General features: G+C 42.6%; 1 protein-coding gene across 5 annotated transcripts in view; it reads left to right on the forward strand.

Moving 5' to 3' along the window:
- The window catches only part of CFAP58 (cilia and flagella associated protein 58), a 135,004-nt gene that overhangs the window by 68,343 nt on the left and 48,247 nt on the right, over nucleotides 1-18,414 (forward strand). For all 5 annotated transcript variants that reach the window (XM_084995354.1, XM_084995352.1, XM_084995353.1 and 2 more), the window contains 4 exons: nucleotides 876-1,016; nucleotides 1,976-2,199; nucleotides 5,329-5,440; nucleotides 7,707-7,811. In XM_084995354.1, the coding sequence (XP_084851480.1) occupies nucleotides 876-1,016; nucleotides 1,976-2,199; nucleotides 5,329-5,440; nucleotides 7,707-7,811 (582 nt within the window). The remainder of the gene's footprint in view (nucleotides 1-875; nucleotides 1,017-1,975; nucleotides 2,200-5,328; nucleotides 5,441-7,706; nucleotides 7,812-18,414) is intronic.

Genomic DNA, 18,414 nt, shown 5'->3' on the forward strand with positions numbered 1-18,414 from the left:
AAGCAGATGTGTCCCTTGATAAGAGGAATTTTCCTTCTGAAACTTACCAGTTCCTAGTACCCTGTCCCCATCACTCATAGGATTTCCATGTAACTTCAGAGCCTCCAGATCTGAGCCTTCCTAACAGCCGCAATCTTCTGACCTCCTGTGTCATCAAGTCACTGTCTGTGTAGTAATAAAGATCCTGAAACATTATTGCCTGTACTTGTTAATATTTGCATAATATTTGTGTATCTTATCTTCTCATGTAAATTGGAGTTGTCTTAGGAGTAGGATGTATATATGCTTTTACACCATAACAGCTCTTCTGTTCCATCAAGTTGTTTTATAAAATAGATGATTAGTTGTTATCTGTATTAAGTTTTGCTTGTAATAGGCTTTATCTCTGCACTTGATATGCAGGTGATGTTAGGGCCATTACAGGAGCTGGTACATACAGAAGTGCCCCCACCTTACCCCCGGCCATGCTTACCTCCATGTCCTTCTCTGCACTATTTGTGAATTCTCCCTGAGTTTAGCTGGGAGGAGAACTGCTGCTGAATACCAATGAAATCCCTGCTACACATATACAGAAAAATGATGGAAATCCCTCAAGGGCACAACTCATAGAATAAACATGATCACCATAATGTGCACTGCTGTTTCTTCTCAGGTCGTGTGTGTGTGTGTGTGTGTGTGTGTGTGCATGCACATGACTGTGCATGTGTGTATGCATGTGTGTTAAGCTTGCTTTGCTTGTGAGGGTAATCAAACCATGCTAAATGAAACATCACAGGGCAGTATAAGAAGCACACTGTCCATCTAAATCTGGGCCCCACTGTCCAGGTTTGCGCTGTTACAGAGTGAAACTGACCTGTGTCTTTCACTTTTGTCAGGCCGAGCTGCAGAAGCTGAGACAACAAGCCCTGGAGACCAAACATTTCATTGAAAAGCAGGAAGCAGAAGAGAGAAAACTCCTGCGAATCATTGCCGAGGCTGATGGGGAGAGGCTAAGACAGAAGAAGGAGTTAGACCAGGTAGGGGCATCTCCTCACTGGACCTGCAAACCCCAAGCTGCTGTTTGCTTCAACCCTTCGTGGAGCCTCAATCTTCTCTAAGGTCTTCAGAAGAACAGCCCCTGAGGCCCACCTTCTGTTGATTAATTATGAAATATCCGTTCATTTATTCAGCTCCTAGTTATGAGCACTTAGTGTGTGCCAGCCACTCCTCTAGGCTCTGCGGGTACACTGACCAACAAGAACATAAGGTCACTGTTCTCAGGGAGCTTACAATCTAGTGCAATATAATTGCTTGCATATGATTACAATTGATAATTACATAGAAACTTAAATGCTTTTGGACGTCTGGGAGATTAAAAAAAAAAGAGAAGTCGACTAGTGCAAGGCAGTAAGGATGGTAGAACTTGGAAAGAGCTAGCCTACCATAAAGGCATTCAGATTTAAATACTTATAAAGGGAGTTCCCATTGTGGCTCAGTGGAAACGAATTTGACTAGTATCCATGAGGATGCAGGTTTGATCCTTGGCCTCCCTCAGTGGGATAAGGATCTGGCGTTGCCCTGAGCTGTGGTGTAGGTTGCAGACATGGCTCAGATCCCGAGTTTCTTTGGCTGTGGCTTAGTCCAGCAGCTCTGATTTGACCCATAGCCTGGGAACCTCCATATGCCATGGGTGTGGCCCTAAAAAGACAAAAACAAAACCTTATAAAATAATGTGCTTGAGAAAACCAACCAAGCAAATACCTATGGCCTAAGGATGATTGGATTCTTATGGATTATTTGTTGTACTCTTTCCAACAAGACTGCAAACTCTTGTGTGCGGGGGTGCGGAATCCAGTGTTGGGCGTTTCGCAGGCTCTTTGCAGTGCTTCACTCCCTGGGTGCCTGGCATTGGATGGGTATTCATGGAATGTTGCTGCCATAATGAAAAGTGGAACTTTTGGTCCCCTGGTGGCTATGCCCTTCCCTACCTTTGTAGGTCATCAGTGAGAGAGATATCCTCGGATCCCAGCTAGTTCGGCGCAATGATGAGTTGGCTTTGCTCTACGAGAAGATCAAGATCCAACAGTCTGTGCTCAATAAAGGCGAGAGCCAGTACAACCAGAGGCTGGAGGACATGAGAATCCTCAAGCTTGAGATCAAGAAGCTTCGCAGGGAAAAGGGGATTCTTGCCAGGAGTGTGGCTAATGTCGATGAACTCAGGTAATAGAAGACCCCTTCAAAGCTGAAAGGACTTTGTGTTCCTTCTGTTGGTCATTGAAGGTCTTTATCAAGTTGTATAAAATAATTTTTTTTATGTTGAAATTGTTAGCCACTAAGGAGAGCAACATTTCCATAATCCAGAATCTACATCATGCCCATTCAATGTCACACACACACACAAAATGAATTGGTTTTCTTTCAGGGGAACATACACCATTGCAAAAGGATTTTTTAAAAACTTTATTCTGGATCTCGAAAAAGAAATTTCAAGTCAGATCACAAGCACAAACTAGTTACAATTCAGAAAAAAAAAATTCCCCCAATGAGCTCTTTAGAATTTCTTTAATAAGGCAGTATGCAGGAGACAGAGCATCAATATTTAAATTGAATCCCGGTAACATTTGCACATCTTTTTCTTGGAATTATATACCAAATAAAAAGAGGGGGAAATTTAATTTTATCACTATTTGAAAATGCTGTTTCCTTAGAAGGCGGCCAAATTTTATATCTCACTCTTGATTTATCTTCTGCAGCTTTCACTTGAGCTTAGTGCGCCTTCTTCTTGCTTTAAATCTTACATTATACAAGATCTACTTTCCCTTTGGGAAAACATCACCATGTTTTATATAGGCAATTGCAGGAAACCAAATAAGAGGTCTGGTGCTTTCTCAGTAGCTATTTTATTCTCCACAGACTTGTAGATGAACAGTATCCTTGACCACCGTGGGACAAGGACACAGTTTGGATCTACTTCTTAATTGAATTAGAAGATAGTTTTGATTTTTAGATGCAGTGAATACGTTCAGGAATGGCAAGGGAAGTTGCCACTGTCAAGGATAGAGCAATACTCTTTTTTTTTTTTTTTTTAAAAGAGTCGCTCATATTTCAAATGCTGAAAGTAACACAATTCATTGTAGAAAACTTGGGGGATGCAGAAAAAAATATGGAGAGATTAGAAAAATCACTCAGTTTACTATCCAGAGAGACCACCATTGACATTCTGCAGACAAATGGATTTGTTCTAAGTAGCTATTGAATGATCTTCAGGACCATCACTAAACTTGCCAGCCATGTTTTTGTGTTTTTTTGTTTGTTTGTTTGTTTGTTTGTTTTTTGGCTTTTTTAGGGCCACAGCTGTGGGATATGGAAGTTCCCTGGCTAGGGGTCAAATCGGAGCTGCAGCTGCTGGCCTATGCCACAGCCACAGCAACTCGGGATCTGAGTTGCATCTGCAACCTATACCACAGCTCATGGCAACTCTGGATCCCTGTCCCACTGAGCAAGGCCAGGGCCTCGTGGGTACTAGTTGGATTCGTTTCTGCTATGCCACAATGGGAATTCTTTTCCCATGTGTTATTTTTGTTACATGTACAAAAGACCAAATTCTACCCATTCTTGATCAACACTGCTGGTTTGTTGATCCTAGATTTTAGCTTTATAACAGGAAGACACCTTAATGAAGATATTGGCGGCAAGCAGGCATGCCTTCCAGTCTCACACTTACCACCTACAAGCTGTGTGACCTGAGGCAAATCACTTATCTGAGCTTTAGACATGTAGTTAAAATCAGACACGAAAACAAACGGAATGTGCCCAGCGCAGAGTCTGGTACAAAAGAACCCACTGATAACAGGCGTTCATACTCTTGCCCCTTTCTGTTGATGACACTCTAGAAAATCGTAGTGTTAAAAATATGCTTTTAATTCTAAACAGCTTGTTCTGAGCTCCCTGTTGAGTGAACATCATGCAGTTAATTCTAATGGTTTGTCTTGCTAATGAGGGGAAGTTGTATTATTGGTTTAAATGAAGCAATTAAGTAAAAGAGATGGCTTAGTATTAGGAATCTGCGCACTCGCAGCAGATGAGGATGGATAATAATATCCTTCTTGCCCATGTCAGTGCAAGTGCTTGCCTTTTCTCCACCTCCCAGCAAAGCTTCCCCTTCACTAGTGCGGCAGCCGGTTCACTGGTTACCGTGGGCGGCTCTAGCACATTGCCTATTAGCTGGAGATTCCTGCAGATTTTTGAAGAATCTTTGAGCTAGAGCTAGTTCTTCGGGACTTCTCTAGCCATCTGTGTAATTGTGGGACATGAGAGAATAGATCTTTCCTAAATCGGCATTTTCCAATCCTGGCCGCACATTAGAATTACCAACAGGGGAGTTCCTGTCCTGGCGCAGTGGTTAACGAATCCGACTAGGAACCACGAGGTTGTGGGTTCTGTCCCTGCGCTTGCTCAGTGGGTTAACGATCCGGTGTTGCCGTGAGCTGTGGTGTAGGTTGTAGACGCGGCTCGGATCCAGCGTTGCTGTGGCTCTGGCGTAGGCCGGTGGCTACAGCTCCGATTTGACGCCTAGCTCGGGAACCTCCATATGCCACGGGACCGGCCAAAGAAATAGCAAAAAGACAAAAAAAAAAAAAAAAAAAAAGAATTACCAACAGGACTTTAAAACCTATGCAACCCAAGCCCTATGCTAGAGCAATGGAAGTAGAATCCCTCTGGGGGTTGGGTCGAGGCAAAGGTAGGTTGTCAAACTCCCCAGGTGATTCCAGTATGCAGTCTGGGTGGTGATGCCCCACCTTAAGTGATGTCAGGTCCACCTGAGCCTCAGTTGCTTGCGTTCTGGCCTCAGACCTCGTGGAGGAACAGAGATTTTTCTCTCGCTGCTATGACAGGAGACATTTGGAAGCATTAACCAACATATTGACATCCTCATAATTTACCTCCTCCCTGTTCTTTCCATATACCTCTAAATTCCTTGGGTATCCAGAATCATAATTCTGAAGCTCTGGTACTTTTTTTTTTTTTTTAAAGCTAAAGCTGGGGTTTGAGCTTTGCAAGAATTGATATCATCTGTGTCTATAGTAGGGGGCTGGTCTCCATGTTCCCAAAGGCTCCCTCAGCCCAACCTTTTAGAGGAGATGCAGCGTGTCCAGAGTCAGGTAAAGATAGGTTAGTCGAGGAGCTCCCTGGAGACTCAGAGGGTTATGGATCTGGCATTGTTGCTACTATGGCTCTGGTTCTATCCCTGGCCCCAGGATTTCCGCATGGTATGGACAGGGCTTCACAAAAAGAGGATGGTCAAATGGGTGAAGAATTTCTTGGCCAAAGAAAATTTGTCTTATTCAGGCAGGAACTTTTTCACACACAAAGAGAATTCCTGAAGGAGAGGACAAGATGCCGAGCGCTGGAGGAGGAGCTGGAGAACCCCATGAACATACACAGATGGAGGAAGCTTGAGGTAACACCTGGGAGAGCCCTTCTCCTGCCCCCAAATCTCGCTACTCTTCTTGTCTTCTTACCTAGAGTACAAAAAGAGGCATGGTTTTATGTAAAGCTATGCACTGCCACCTAAATGCAAGGCTGGATCAAATGGTTTTGTTTTAAAAGTCTGGGACAGGGAGTTCCCATTGTGGCTTGGTGGAAATGAATCTGTCTAGTATCCATGAAGATGTGGGTTCGAGCTCTGGCCTTGCTCATTGGGTTTAGGATCCGGCATTGCCATGAGCTGTGGCGTAGGTCGCAGACATGGCTCGGATCCAACGTTGCTGTGGCTGTGGTATAGGCTGGTGGCTTCACCGCTCCGATTCTACCCCTAGCCTTGGAACTTCCATATGCCTAAGGTGTGGCCCTAAAAATAAAAAAAAAAAAAAAAAAAAAAAAAAGGCTGGGACAAAATCCTTTCTGCCTAAAGATGGCCCAGTGATGAAAGCTGTGAACTGTCCTTACCAATCGCCATTTATTATTATTATTTTTTGTTTAAGCAATTTTTGGTTAACCAGCTATTTTGTGGCTGCTTGTTTATCTTGGCTAGCTAATTGCCTTCAGGTGCATTGGGCACCAGCCTCTTCACCATCTTCCAATTGGCCTTTGTATCCTTTTATTTCCCAAAGGAAATATGGCTTTTGTGAACCAGCCCTCTTTTCAAAGAACTAGCATTAGGTTAGTCAAACTCCCTTCAGGATCTGGGGACACAGCCAAAGTCCCATTGGTAGGTGATGGATAATAAACCTAACTTTATTTTATGACTTCCTGATGACATTACCACCAGGAGATAGCAGTTTACAGATGAGCTCTGCTTACTCAAGAAAGAAAAAGATGCATGTGTCCTATAGTTAGTTGTTCCTGGCAAAGTGGGTGCCCAAAGTGGCTTCGACCAAGTGGTTAGGGTGTTGGGAGAATAGAGGTATGTGATATAAGAAAGAGCAAAGTAGGTTTTTGTTTTTCATTTTTATTTTTTCCTTTAAATGAAGAAAGCATTAAGGATAATGCATTCTAAACTGTTATGTAAACATGAGGCCTGGATTTTAACAACGTCCAGTCTTGCCAAGTGAACGTGTGCCAAATCTATTTCCAAAATATGGAGATCCGTTGGCGCTGTTTAATATTTCTTAAGCAAAGTCAGAGTCAATGGAATGTCTCCCTTCACCTCTTTTGGACCCTGATTTATTCCTCTTCAGATGCCAAGAGTGGGTAGTTTACTAAACTAACAATGATGTGGATGTGTCCGGGGAAGTGGAACTGAAGATTTTAAATCCATTTACTGTCACATTAGTTTATTCCATGTGTTTTCAAGCAGATCTTTAAAGTTTCCATTTCCATGTCAATTTCTATTTAAAAAATTAGAGAATGGAGTTGAAAATATTTAGCTGCTAGATTAACTCAGAATGTCAGTATAGTTGAAAGTGAAGCTTTGGCTCAAAGTCTAGAGGATAAATTATCAATGTATAACTGTAGATCTTGTTTGAATTGTACACAGCTATTGAAGGCGCGTCAAAGCTTTATGGATTGATAGCACCACTGGAGAGCTAAATGCCATGTTTGAGTTCTTCTGTCAACTATTAGCAGATGTCCACATCCCAGAAACTTTCCCCATCATAAACTGTAATGAATCTTCTTGTTGACAATTATGAAAGGAGAATCCTAAGACTGAATGATTTAGGGAACCCAGTCTCATTTCTATGGAAACAGGAATGATGGTAGGGAAAACCTCAGAGCCTAGTAATTAATTTAAGAAGCCCAGGCTTTGAAGACAGGCTTATTTGGGCTTGGATCCAGTTCTGACCTTTCTCAGTGTGGGTAATGACTTCCTTCTCTGAGCCTCAGTTGCTTTGTCTGTAGAGGGGAAGGCAGTACTGTCTAATAGGGCTGTCATGTGATAATATATGAAAAGCCTTACTATAGTGTCCAAATCATGGCACAAAATCAGCTATGAGGTTCAGGAGCTACCATTACTGTTGTTGTTACTGTTTCCCTTAGTGGAATAAACATATTCACTTTCCACTTATTGGCTAACTAGAGATAATGGATAAAACATTAGCCAAACCTCAGTCTGCTTTGATGATTGTCTCATCTGTTGTACTTTTTTTTTTGGGGGGGTGTTCTAATTCTTTCTGTATTGGGTCTATAGCTTTGCACTAGATTTTAATAAAACAATAATTATTTTAATAGGGACCTCAGTGTTTGAAACTGATGTCTCAGCTGTTTTATTCTGTTCCCCTAAACAGGCCAGTGACCCCAGTACCTTTGAGCTGATCCAGAAAATTCATACCCTGCAGAAGCGTCTCATCAGCAAGACAGAAGAGGTGGTGGAAAAAGAGCTGCTTCTCCAGGTAGCATTTCCATTTTCTATACTTGCGGAACAAGCAGATTTTCTCAGCACCATTATCTCTAGGACTATGTTTTTAGTTAGCTATTTGGCAGAGTTGCATGCCCCCTTTTTAACTGTAGATGGCAACAGGGACCTACACACAGAGAACAACCAACCTGATTAATTGGTCTTTTATGCTCCATCGCTGACATTTCAAGAATTCTAGAAAATTAAGTTCAAGGCTAGACTTACTACTTTGGGTCATGTGAGTTCTCCCCACCCCGCACTTTTCTGCAGTTTGATTTGTTAAATTGTTTTATTTATTTTTGTTTTAAAAAGATTATCTTATCTACCACGTGGCCTATGAAGTTCCCAGGAGAGGGATCACATTTGACCTCTGCCAGAACCTTTAACCCACTGTGCAGGGCTGGGGATTGAACCCATGTCCTGGCGCTGCAGAGACACTGCCGATCCTATTGCATCACAGTGGGAACTCCTGTTAACTTCTTTTAAATACTCTTCTTCATATCTTCATCTAATGTGAAATGCCATGATTCTGATTTTGAAAACCAGCTTTCACATAGAGCACAGATGTCCTCTTGAAGATTTGTGAGAGTGAAACGGAGGGAAAGGTATCCTTTGAGGATTTTATGCAGTAAGTTATTCTGGAGCTCTTAGGAGTGGTAACGTCCTCATGGGCTTGTATCTTTGCAAGTATCGGTTGTTCCCACTCTCATTTCTTTTATCACCATCATCACCATCCTGCCAGATACCGTGCTGGTGGCTTTATCTCCTTGTCTCAATTCCTCTTCACATTTTGCTGGGGGTGGGAGGGGTAATGTCATCTCCAGTCCGTGGATGAGGAAGTTGCGCCCCAGGAGTTTGATGTGGATAGGAATGTAAACTCTGGAGTTCCTGTTGTGGCTCAGTGGGTTAAGAACCCAACAGTGTCCATGAGGGTGCAAGTACGATCCCTGGTCTTGCTCAGTGGGTTAAGGATCTGGTGTGGCTGTGGTGTAGGCTGGCAACTGCGGCTCTGATTTGACCCCTAACCTGAGAACTTCCATATGCTGCAGGTGCAGCCAAAAAAAGAATGTAAACTTTGGTGTTAGATAGCATGGGTTGGAATCCTGCCTCTGCCAATCTGTAGCTGTGTGAGGTTTAACTTCTCTGCACCTGAGGTTCTTGATCTGTATCATGGGACAATAATAGAACCTGTGAAAAGGGACGTGGTCAGGACATTAAGAGGCCACCAGACTGATGGCTCAGGGTCCCCATCTTTGACATATGTCTTGTCGTTCCTATCACAAGCACTGACAGATGCTCTTGGGCTGCCTGGATCCTAGCTCCCCAGGTATGGGGAGAGCACCAGTAAACTTTGCTCCTGGCCCATATCCCTGATTTCTGAGGGCAGCCCAGTGTGGGAAAGCCTGTGATCCTCCCTTGTAACAACACTAAGCAGCACTAGGTGGTGAATTCTAAGATAGAAGGCTACTTGTCCCCAGGAATTGAACCATTTAACTTAAGTAGCTCCTTAGAAAACTAATTTGGTGCAAGGAAAGGAATGGCTTCACTCTAGGGGCTGCATAGAACCTTGCGTGTAATTGTGCCAACAGAATTCATTGACTGCCCTTTGTCTTACCTGCCCAAAGTCATTGTCTCAGGTTCAGTCACTCTTGTTCAGCCTCTACGTGAGGAAAGCATGACATCTCAATGTCTTCGGTCACCATTTATCATGAATTAACTGCAGGAGTTCCCTCCTTTGCCTGGGCCCTCTGTGTGGCTGGCCTCATGCAAGGAGTGTGTCTCTGTTCTTTAGTTTTCTCTATGGTCCATGAACTTGGACATGGAATGTGTACTGGATGGCATTAAGAAATTAGAGTTGACGTAAGGTGTAATAGGAGTATTATGGTTATGTTTTGTTAAAAAGAAAGCCCGTTTCTTAATAGAGACACAGAAGTGTTTACAAATGCCATGATGCATAGTCTGGGGTTTACTTTAGAATTTCCAGCAAAGAAATAAAGGGGGAAGGTGGGAAGACACATGGGTATGATGATGGAGGACCAATGAGGTTAAAATTGGCAAAATGTTTAAAAAAAAAGGGCTGTGTGAGGATTGAGAGTTTAGTATTATGCTTGGCACATAGTATCTAATAAGTATGTGTAATTATTCTTATCATTTTTAATTCCAAAGCCCATAATCTTAGCCACTGGGTTACCATTGGTAAAAGCAGGAACTTCTGTTCCTGAGCAAGGGGTCATTGGCCCCTGCTCTTCTACATTCTGCATTAGAAAAGATGCTCTCCCTGAAGTTGAGTGTGCAGGGAGTGGCCAACGGGGGTGTGCCTCTCCTCTCCCAGGTGGGCATGGTGGTTGAAGAGGGCAGACTTTGGAGTCAGAAAGATCTGGTCTTGAATCAGCTCGAGCACTTTTCATTTCATGACTTGGGGAGAATTACATATATTCTCCAAACTCCAGTTTCTCCATCTGTCAAGTGGGGCTAATAATACCCAGTTTCATTATAGAAGGAAGATACCCCATCAGAGCACAGGACTTGGAGATCCTGCTTTAGGGGTGACCAGTTAGTACACAGGCACTGGTGCCCACAGTCCAGGTTTTGAGATGTGACTTCATCAATGCCAGCCAAAGGTCACTGACGTGCAGCTGCTAAGTGGCAGACTGGGACATGAATGGGGCAGTTGGTTCCAGAGCCCACACTTCCTACTACTTCATTACCCTGCCTCTTCTGTTCTTACCACTTTGTCAGTTTTAATAGGAACCACGTTTTGTGTTATGTCAAACATCTCTGTTGTAAGTTTGTTTCATCGACGGCTCTAACTTTATTGTTTCCCTCCTTCTACATACATTTGGGTTCATTCTGTTCTTTTTCTACCATGTTAAGATGGACGGTCAGCTCATTAATGCTTAGTCTACTTTAAAAACTTTAGTTTCTTCATGTGGGTTTTGAAATGTGGCATTTTCATTGCCATTTAGCTCTAAATATTTTCTATTTTTAGGATTATTTCTCCTTCGAAAGTGAGTCTTAAAAAATATCCACTCTTTCTCCATTAGTAATTAAAAGCACAGTTTTTTGTTATTGTCTTTTTTAGGGCAGCATCAATAGCATATGGAAGTTCCCAGGCTAGGGGTCGAATTGGACTCAGAGCTGCAGCTGCTGGCCTAGATCACAGCCACAGCAATGTCAGGTCCAAGCGGCACCTGCAACCTACACTGCAGCTCATGGCAACACCAGATCTTTAAGCCACTGAGTGAGGCCAGGGATCAAACCCGCTTCTTCATGGATACTAGTTGGGTTTGTTACCACTGAGCCATAATGGGAACTCCAAAAGCACAAATTTAAATTCCCAAAATGTATCTTTATCTTTTGGTTATTGATTTCTCACTTTTTTTTTCATTGTGGTCTGTATTATACTGAGTCTTTGGGATTTGTGGAAACTTGCTTTGTGACCAGCTACCAGCTAAGTTGTCATTTTTTTAAAAAATTAAAAAAATTTTTTTTTTTTAAATAAGTGATGCCTGTGTGCTTGAAAAGGATATGTATTCTCTAAGTGCTCAAGATTCAGGAGTTTCTGTGGTGTTTGTCATACGGACCTTGTTCATTGCCTTCTCCAAATTGTATGTTTCCTAATTTTTTCATCTACCTACTCACTAAAAATTGGTTTGGAGATTTGTCTATTTCTCCTTGTAATTCTGTCATTTTTGGCTGTAAGTGCATTTTAGATTATGTTCACAGAGTGAGTAAAAGGTCATGGCTTATAATTCTTCCTGGTGAATTATTCCTCTAATGTTATGCAAGAACCCTCCTTAATCCTTAACTCTTTTACTTAAAAAATTATCTGATATTAATATAGCTCTACCAGGTTTTTTTAACATAATTTTTCTTTACTTTAAAATTTTTGGCGTCCTTATATTTCAGTGAGTCTCTTGTAATTAAAAAAACAAAACAAAACCCTAATCTGATATCTTTGTCTTTTGATTTGTGTGTTTAGTCTATTTATGTTTATTGATAATTTTAGGTTTATTTATACTTCTTATTGTCTATTATTTGCCCTAATTTTTTTTTAATGCTCGAAAATAGTCTGATCTGTTTTCTATTGGATTGAGGTTTTTTTTTTTTTTGTCTTTTCTGTCTTTTTAGGGCCGTACCCGTGGCATATAGAGGTTTGCAGGCTAGGGGTCTAATCAGAGCTGTAGCCACAAGCCTACACCAGGGCCACAGCAACACCAGATCTGAGTCACGTCTGCAACCTACACCACAGCTCACGGCAACACCGGATTCTTAATCCACTGAGCGAGGCCAGGGATCGAACCCGAAACCTCATGGTTCCTAGTTGGATTTGTTTCCTCTGTGCCACAATGGAAACTCCTGGATTGAGTTTTCTTTATTCCCTCTTTCTCCCTCCACCAGTCACTTCTCTCTTCTCATTATTCCCTATTCTCCTTTTCTTGGTTTATTTGTTTATTTTTTCTGAAGAGGTAACACCACTCTGTAATTCTCCTTTTCTGATTTCCTTGAAAATTTAACATGCATAGTTGACATTAAGTCTATACAAATTAAAGTCGATCATTAGTTATCCTTATTCTTCTTATAAACAATGCAGGGACTTGGAAGGTTTAACTCCAGTTACCTCTTACAGTCCTCCCAGGATTAGTTGTCATCAGTATTTTACAGTCAATGAATTATTTATCCAGATCTACCAAAATATTTACCAGTTCTTTTGTTTTCTATTTCTTCATAACTTTAATTTCTTAGTTCCAGTTTCCATCTCCTTTTTGAAGTGCAACCTTTCATAATTCTTTCAATGATAAGTTTTTCAATGACTAACACTATCTTTTGTTTGAATTTTTTTTTTTTTTTTTTGTCTCTTTGGAGCTGTACCTGCGGCATATGGAGGTTCCCAAACTAGGGGTCAAATCAGAGCTGTAGCCACTGGCCTGCACCACAGCCACAGCAACACCAGATCCGAGCCACGTCTGCGACCTACACCACAGCTCACAGCAACTCCTAATCCTTAATCCAGTGAGCAAGGCCAGGGATTGAACCCTTGACCTCGTGGATGCTTATCGTGTTTGTTAACTGCTGAGCCATGACGGGAACTCCTGAAAATGTTTTTTATTTGGGCCTTACTTGTAAATAATTAAGTTGAAATCCTATTTTCTATTTATTCTTTGAAGATAGTTCTCTGTGTTAGTTTCTAATGATGCTATTGAGAAGCCTGCTGCCAGTCTAATGACTATTGCTCCTTTTAAAGTATCCTGCCCTTCCTCCTGTTTGATTGTTAGAGTTTCTCTTTGTCTTCAGTGTTCTGGAGTTTTGGCACAATGTTCTTGGTATGAATTTAGTTTTCATTACTCTGCTTAGGAGTCACTGTATTTCCTGAATCCACGGATTCCTGTTGTTAAAAAACAAAGTTCAACTGAATAAATTTTAAAGATCTTCTTGGCTTTACCCAACAATTCATGAATTGGGTGGCATTCCATCTAGCAGTTAGAAAGGAACTTCGAAGAGCTGTACAGACTGGAAGACTTTTCTAGGCAGAAGTGGGTGGGACGAGGAAGTTACCAGCAAAGAGCGCATTGTCTCAGGCGAGGTCACCTTCCTTTGGGGTTGGCAGGGGTTTTATCAGGCAGCTTTCTTTACTAGAGCTGACCAGCTAATTTCCGACTAACCAGTTAAGATTATATTTCTGGGAAAGGCTGAAACTGCAGTTGGGTAGGTATTAAGTCTCAATTTGATGACATGGGCTTAGCACAAGGACCTGCATTTTGGACCTTCAGTCTCTCTTTTTTTAAGTCTCTGCTTTATTCTGCTTTCTCTCCTTCTAGAACTCATTAGATCTATGCTGGATGTTTCCCATTCTTTTTTGCTTATCTATTGACTTCTTTGGTATTTTCTTCCATTTCTTGTGTCACATTTTCACAGCTTTATCTTTTTTTCTCTCTCATTACCAAGTTTCTCTCGAGGTGTGCTTATCTGCCAGGAGCCATCTATCAGGATTTTATTTTCAATAATTTTTATTTTCTAGAGGTTCTTTTTCACATCTGACTGGTCTTTGTTGATAGTGTCTTGATCTTTTACGTTTTTATTCCTTCCTTTAGGTCTTCCATTAATAGAAACATTTATTTTATAGCCTTTATCTGATTGTTCTATTATTTGAAGATCTTAGAGTTCCTTCCTATTGTTTATTGTGACTGCTGGCATTTACTCATGGTGGATACTTTCCTTTTGTGTTGTGATTTTGGACTGTGAACTAATTTTCAGACAGACTTTATTTCTGTGACTTAGGAGTGGTCCAGATTAAGGGTATGCCCCTTCATTTATTTCTGTAGGATGCCCTAGGAGATAGCATTTTGCTTAGGATAATTTTTTAATGTTAAATTCTCACTTTGGGGCATCCTAGACTTCCTGGCTAATGTGCATTAGAACTCTAACCCCCCCCCTTTTTTTTGCTTTTTAGAGCCACACCCGCAGCATATGGAAATTCCCAGGCTAGGGATCGAATAGGAGCTACAGCTGCCAGCGTATGCCATAGCAATGCAGGATCCAAGCTGTGTCTGTGACCTATAGCACAGCTCAAGGTGATGCCAGATCCCGGACCCACTGATTGAGGCCAGGGATCAAACCCGCATCCTCATAGATGCTACTTGGTTTCGTTTCTGCTGCACCGCAATGGGAACTCCTGAACTCTAAACTCTTTTGATAGAAGACCCATGAATACAAATTCTCCAGTGTGGCCAATTTTTTCTCCCACTCAGAGCCCAGGAGAGATAGTTAAGTGATTTTCCTAATTGCAAAATGTTCTGTTATGAGTTCGGAGAACTTCTCTAATAATTTAATAAAACAGGCGAAACTGAGAAACTGTCGAACTCCTTGTGGTCTTCCTGTCCTAGTGGGTGAATTTCTACCTATTATCTCTTTTCACTGAGGGTGTGACTCTTTTAAGTCCCTAACTTTATGTGGAGGAGTCTCAGTACCAACTGCCCCCCTTCATGAGGACTCAGTACCTCGTCTTTCATCCTCTTATGGCCATTAATATTCAAGCCCCTATTCCGTGAGTCCGGTCCCTTGTCCCAGCCAGCCCCCAAGGGAGAGCTGCAGTATCTGTTTGTGGCTCTAATACACAGTTCACCCTTTGATTTTGACACTTGAGGATCAAAGTACTTGCAAACTCCATCTTGTGATTAAAAGGATGTGTTGTTTTGTTCAGCAAGCCCAGTGCTTTGTGGACCTTAGTTTTCAGGTTGTTTAATGTGCCTTAATGCCATACACAGAAATTTCTTGTTTATGCTATCCCATAGGTTTCTCATCCATAAACTGAGACAGTAAGTATCCACCCATGGAATTGAGTGTAAGTTCACATAAATGTTGATTAGAGTATTTAGTTATTATTAACATTATGGTAATATTATTACCCAACAAGCATCTCCCCTCTCCCAGATCTCCCACATTTAACAGCCTGCCTCACTCCCCTCTGTCCAGTTCCTTGTTTAACTTTCTTTTGGATGGTTGGGCTGCCCTGGGCATGCTGTGTGTTTTCTTCCAGAGCTTGTGCATCTGCAGACGCCAAGCCTTGTTATCTTGGTGAAACCCCAGGTGCTCCACAGGGCTTGACAGTTTCTCAATTTCGCCTGTTTTATTAAATTATTAGAGAAGTTCTCCAAACTCACAACAGAACATTTTGCAATTAGGAAGATTTTTGGTTGAATTCTTCTGAGTATCAGAACATTTTTTTTTTTTTTTTTTTTTTTTTTTTTTTTTTTTTTTTTGTCTTTTGAAGGCTGCACTTGCAGCATATGGAGATTCTGCTGGGGTCAAATCAGAGCTGTAGCCACCGGCCTACACCACAGCTTTAAAACGACTGTTTAGTCTGTTCCATGGTGATGAAGAGCTCCTGTCATTTCCCAGGAGAAGATGTAAGGGAAGCCTATTTCCCCCCAGTGGAGTGTGAGTTCTTTGAGCAAAGGCACTTGTTAATTCAGTGCCTGATAGAGTACCAGGCACATAGGAGGTGCTCAATAATGTTGGACAGGCTCTTGGCCTAGGTAACGCTATTCACCCCTTAGGTCTGAGCTTAAATGTTCATTCCTCAGGCGTCTGTCTTAGATCTCTTGGTTAGGCCTCTTGGTACACAATCCCATACCTTGACATCACTTTCATACCATTGTCACACTGGTAATTAATGAAATAATTGCAGTTGTGTACTTAATGACTTTGGTCAGCCATAAGCTTCAGAAAGGCAGTTCCTGTGTCTGCCCTAATGATTATTTTACTCCTTGTTCCTTGCCCACAGGTAAATATTTGTTTAGTGACTGACAAAATATTGCAAGAACAGTATACCTGGACTTTCAGTTGTGGCTCAGTGGGTTAAGAACCTGACACCATGTCTGTGAGGATGCAGGTTCGATCCTTGGCCTCACTCAGTGGATTAAGGATCCAGAGTTGCTACAAGCTATGGTGTAGGTCACAGATGTAGCTCGGATCTGGCGTGGCTGTGGCATAGGTAGGCAGCTGCAGTTCCCATTCCACCCCTAGCCTGGGAACTTCCATATGCTGCAGGTGTGGCCCTCAAAAGAAAAAAGAAAAAACAGTGTTCCTTCAGTAAGTGGTATGTTGTAGAGTCATTTGAGTTCTGTTTTTGAGCTCTGAGAAGTTATGGGAATTATTCTTCCTGTTGCCTTTGCATTTTCGTTGTTAACTTCTAACTTTGCAGGAGTCTGGAATTTATTGTGGTTCATGGATCTATAAGCTTGATGCACACAGTCAGGGTCCTTTTTGCGTGCCGCGGCAGGCTGATTCATGTGCTGGGCTCCAAGTTCTCCCCTTGCTCAGGGTGAACGTGGACATTGTTCTTAAATGTGGCTTTACAGCTTCAGTGGTAAGAAAAAGTCTGTATTCTTGCCAGAACTGGAATCTAAAGTGTGGATGGGAAGAATTTCTTTTCCTTTCCCATCAGGAGACTCTCTTCTTCAAGGAAGCAAGGGCAATGCAGGCCTAGTTGAGATGGGCCTCCTGTGGTCCTCTCCTTTCTATTTTTGCTCCATTTATTTCTCATCTCCTCCAAATGCCTCAGTAGTAATGATTTCTTTAAAAAAAAAAAAAGCGTCTGTAGGACTGGGCAGGCGTATGTTCCATGAGTAGCTGCTGTCTGTTCCTGGGGTGTCATTACATCACCATCATCGCATCAGTTGGGATTCCAAGTAATGGCATAAGGACTGATAGCATTAGAGTAGGAAGGGCTAATCCCTGGCTAGAGGCACTTAGAAACACAAGGCACATTTATAGCAGCTGGGACTTGTTTTGTCCAAGTGCTTAAATATAGAGTAGCAAGCTCAGATACCCTCAGTTTCAAGGCCAGACAGTGACACAAAAGAGCAAAGTGAAGTTGGTGCATCACGATCATAAATGGCAACCAACAAGGGCCTAAGAAGGAGTGTCAGAAGGGAGTGGAGGGGACTGCAGCACATAGCAGGCTCTGAGTCCCATCTCTAGGAAGCAGCTAACCTCACCCCAGCTAATTTGAGGCTCATGCCATCAAATCTTCATTTTTTCAAGAATAGCTAGAAACATGGTTTTTAGGCTCCCTATACTGAGTTTCAAATATTGGCGACTTTAAGAGCATTGCAAGGGCCTCCCAGAAACTTATCTGCCACCACCTCCCTTGGCCCACAGGAAGCTAGTTTGCTCCCTCTAGCTTCAGGCCTAGGGAAGAAAGAGACTTAAAGGAGAGATGACAGTGCAATCAGCTCTACTTGTTTCAATTTCTTTGATCTAGTCCTTTGTTATGATAACTTGATGGAAGTACACAGTGAAAATCAAAAGGGAAAGGAGATGAGGAGGGAGAAGATGGAGGGGGCTGCGGGTGGGGTGACAGGTGGTGATGGACAGTCAGGCCAGTGAGGCTCGGCTTCTTGGAGGAGGCGAGCCAGAGGGCAGAGAAGCCGAGAAGCCAGGGTGTGTGCTGTGGGGGCAGTGGTGGGCGGGCTTGATGGAAGATACCTTCTCTCCTGCTGCTAATGACTGCCTTCATTTCATTTCGCAAGCTTTTCGAAAACAGAAAAGCCTTCCCTGAATTGAAGAGACTAGGGGTTGCTTCCCGACCCTCTTGATGCTTGGGCAGCAGATGGATGGCTGGCATCTGCTCAACTTACAGTTACTGTGCAGGGCGCTGCCTGTGTGCCAGGGCTCTTGGGGTTCCAGTGTAAGTGACACAGACTTGATCCTAGCCTCGACGGACCTCCTGGTTCTGCAGCCACAGGGCAGTGTGACCGGGGCTGTGATTCTGTGTAGGACTCAATGGGACTCTGGGTTCCCCCAGTCAGAGAATGAGACAGGAGCTTGAGTTCCGGTGGTTTGGGAGGTGGTATCAGGAAGCTGGAGCCAGGGAGGAGGAGTGAGAGGGTTGGTAGCTGTGGATGTCTGAATTTGACACCACTGGTATTCCTCTGAGGAACCACAGTGAAGCCGCTGCGAATTGTCTTGTCAAAGGAAGGGAGGCTGGGACAATTCACCCACTCCCATTCCCCATTGGCTGAAGGTGCTCTGGCACTATCATGCTGCTTTGAAAACAGGGTCCATCATTTGTTTCCATTCTGACCTCTGAGGAA

The sequence above is a fragment of the Sus scrofa genome, chromosome 14 (genome assembly GCF_054392235.1).
Source record: "Sus scrofa isolate SSC_HxYL_T2T_F1_AM1 chromosome 14, Sscrofa_HxYL_maternal_Yorkshire_Landrace_v2.0, whole genome shotgun sequence".
NCBI lineage: Eukaryota > Metazoa > Chordata > Mammalia > Artiodactyla > Suidae > Sus > Sus scrofa.